The sequence below is a fragment of the Condylura cristata genome, unplaced genomic scaffold (genome assembly GCF_000260355.1).
Source record: "Condylura cristata isolate star-nosed mole 26May11 unplaced genomic scaffold, ConCri1.0 scaffold00054, whole genome shotgun sequence".
Classification (NCBI taxonomy): domain Eukaryota; kingdom Metazoa; phylum Chordata; class Mammalia; order Eulipotyphla; family Talpidae; genus Condylura; species Condylura cristata.
The window spans coordinates 1,180,000-1,181,647 of NW_004567155.1; the positions used below are offsets into that span (position 1 = coordinate 1,180,000).

The 1,648-nt window shown below is 73.4% G+C and overlaps 1 protein-coding gene across 1 annotated transcript in view; it reads left to right on the forward strand.

Annotated features, from left to right (window-relative positions):
• Positions 1-1,381: 1,381 nt before the first annotated feature.
• CTSD (cathepsin D) overlaps positions 1,382-1,648 on the forward strand; it is a 3,705-nt gene continuing 3,438 nt past the window's right edge. The window contains exon 1 of the mRNA XM_012734332.1: positions 1,382-1,602. Coding sequence (XP_012589786.1) covers positions 1,452-1,602 — 151 coding nt within the window. The 5' untranslated portion in view covers positions 1,382-1,451. The remainder of the gene's footprint in view (positions 1,603-1,648) is intronic.

Genomic DNA, 1,648 nt, shown 5'->3' on the forward strand with positions numbered 1-1,648 from the left:
GGGATCCCCTGGCGCGGACGGGAGGCGCCGGGGGCGGTGGCAGCGTCCTCCCGGCACAGTGGGCTTGGGGTGTCCGCGCGCAGGGAGCAAGCAGGGACGTCGGAGGTCGGCGGTGGGGCCTAGCCCCTGCAGGCTCCTTCCCCTGAGGGCGCCCCTCTGCGCAGCTCCCAGCCGGCCTGACCTTGCGGGGGCCTGCGCAGGGCCGGCCCCGGCCACAGCGGCTGTGGCCCTCTGCAGACGGCCTGGTGGGCAGCAGAGCCCGCAGCTTCCCTGCACCTGGCCCTGCCCAGTGTCTGCCCCAGGGAGGACCAGGGAGCAGCCCTGGGGGGAGGGGGGCGGGCAGGGGGCCCCAGGTGCTGGGTGAGGCCACTGGCCTCCAGGCTCCCCCGTCCACGCCCAGAGGCCGGCAGGCGGCCCTCGGGTGGGGGCGGGGGGCTTCCGCCAGGCAGACAGCCCTCTCCCACCTGACAGCCTCCGCCTGTGGGCAGGCGGTGAGGTCATCCGCCGGAGCCGGCTGGGCCTGCACGGGCAGGGGGCCGGGTGGGACGGGCCAGCCTGCGTGGGCCTCTCCGTGGGCTGTGGGCACGGAGCCTGCCCCGCCCCACCCACAGGCCACCCCAGAGCCGCACAGGGAGGGGCCTGGGGCTTCAATGCTGGACAGCTGAGCCAAAGTGCCTGCGCCCCTCCTGGCGCCACCCCACGGGCCCTGGGCTCCTCGACCTACCGGATCTTAGGCAAGAGCCATCTTCCCGGGACACACCCTTGGCCCAGGGGCCCAGGGTGACCTTGCCTGGACACATTTCAGCAGGTGGTCACCTTTGCTCCTGCCTGTCTCCTGGTCCACGGGGAGCCAGAGGAGGCCCCCACCTCCCTCTTGGTAGACACCATACCCAGCACAACTGACCTCTGACCCCAGCCTGCGCCCCTCATTGGCACGCCCAGTGCCACCCAGCAGGGCCAGCCGCTGGAGGCGGGGTTCGGGGGGCGCCGAGGTGTGCTGGGGGTGGCCATCCAGGTGTGGGGGGACAGGTCTGGGGGCAGCAACACGGACAGCCGCCGATTGGCCGCAGCATGTGCTGCTGAGGGCTGGGCGGGTGCCGGGGGGCAGAGCATGGCTGGGGGGCCCCTCCGAAGGTCAGGAGCCAGCCGCCCGGGCGCAGGACACTGAGCTTCAGTGCCAGCCCGGAGGGAGAGGAGGCCTCAGGGTCGGGGTGGACAGCGGCAGGTGCAGCCAGCGGACCAGGTGGTTGGGGAGCCCCGAGAGCTTCACCCCGGGCCGCAGGGTCCCCCCGGCCTTGCAGGCTTCTGGCCGCCACCTGAAGGAGACCGGGGACGGGGTGGCGGGGCCGGCTGACTGAGGTTGGGGTGCTCTCCTGCGGCTGCGGGGTTGCTGACGAGCCCCGCTTCCTGGCAGAATTCCGCTGCACAAGTTCAAGTCCATCCGCCGGACCATGTCGGAGGTGGGCGGCCCCGTGGAGGGCCTGATCGCCCAGGGCCCCACCACCAAGTACGCCCAGGGGGCGCCCGCTGTGGCCGGGGGGCCCATTCCCGAGATGCTCAAGAACTACATGGACGTGAGTGTGGGGAGCGCCAGCGGCTGTGGCACGCGCGGCTCGGGGGGCGTCCGGGCGGGGTCGGGGAGCGCGGG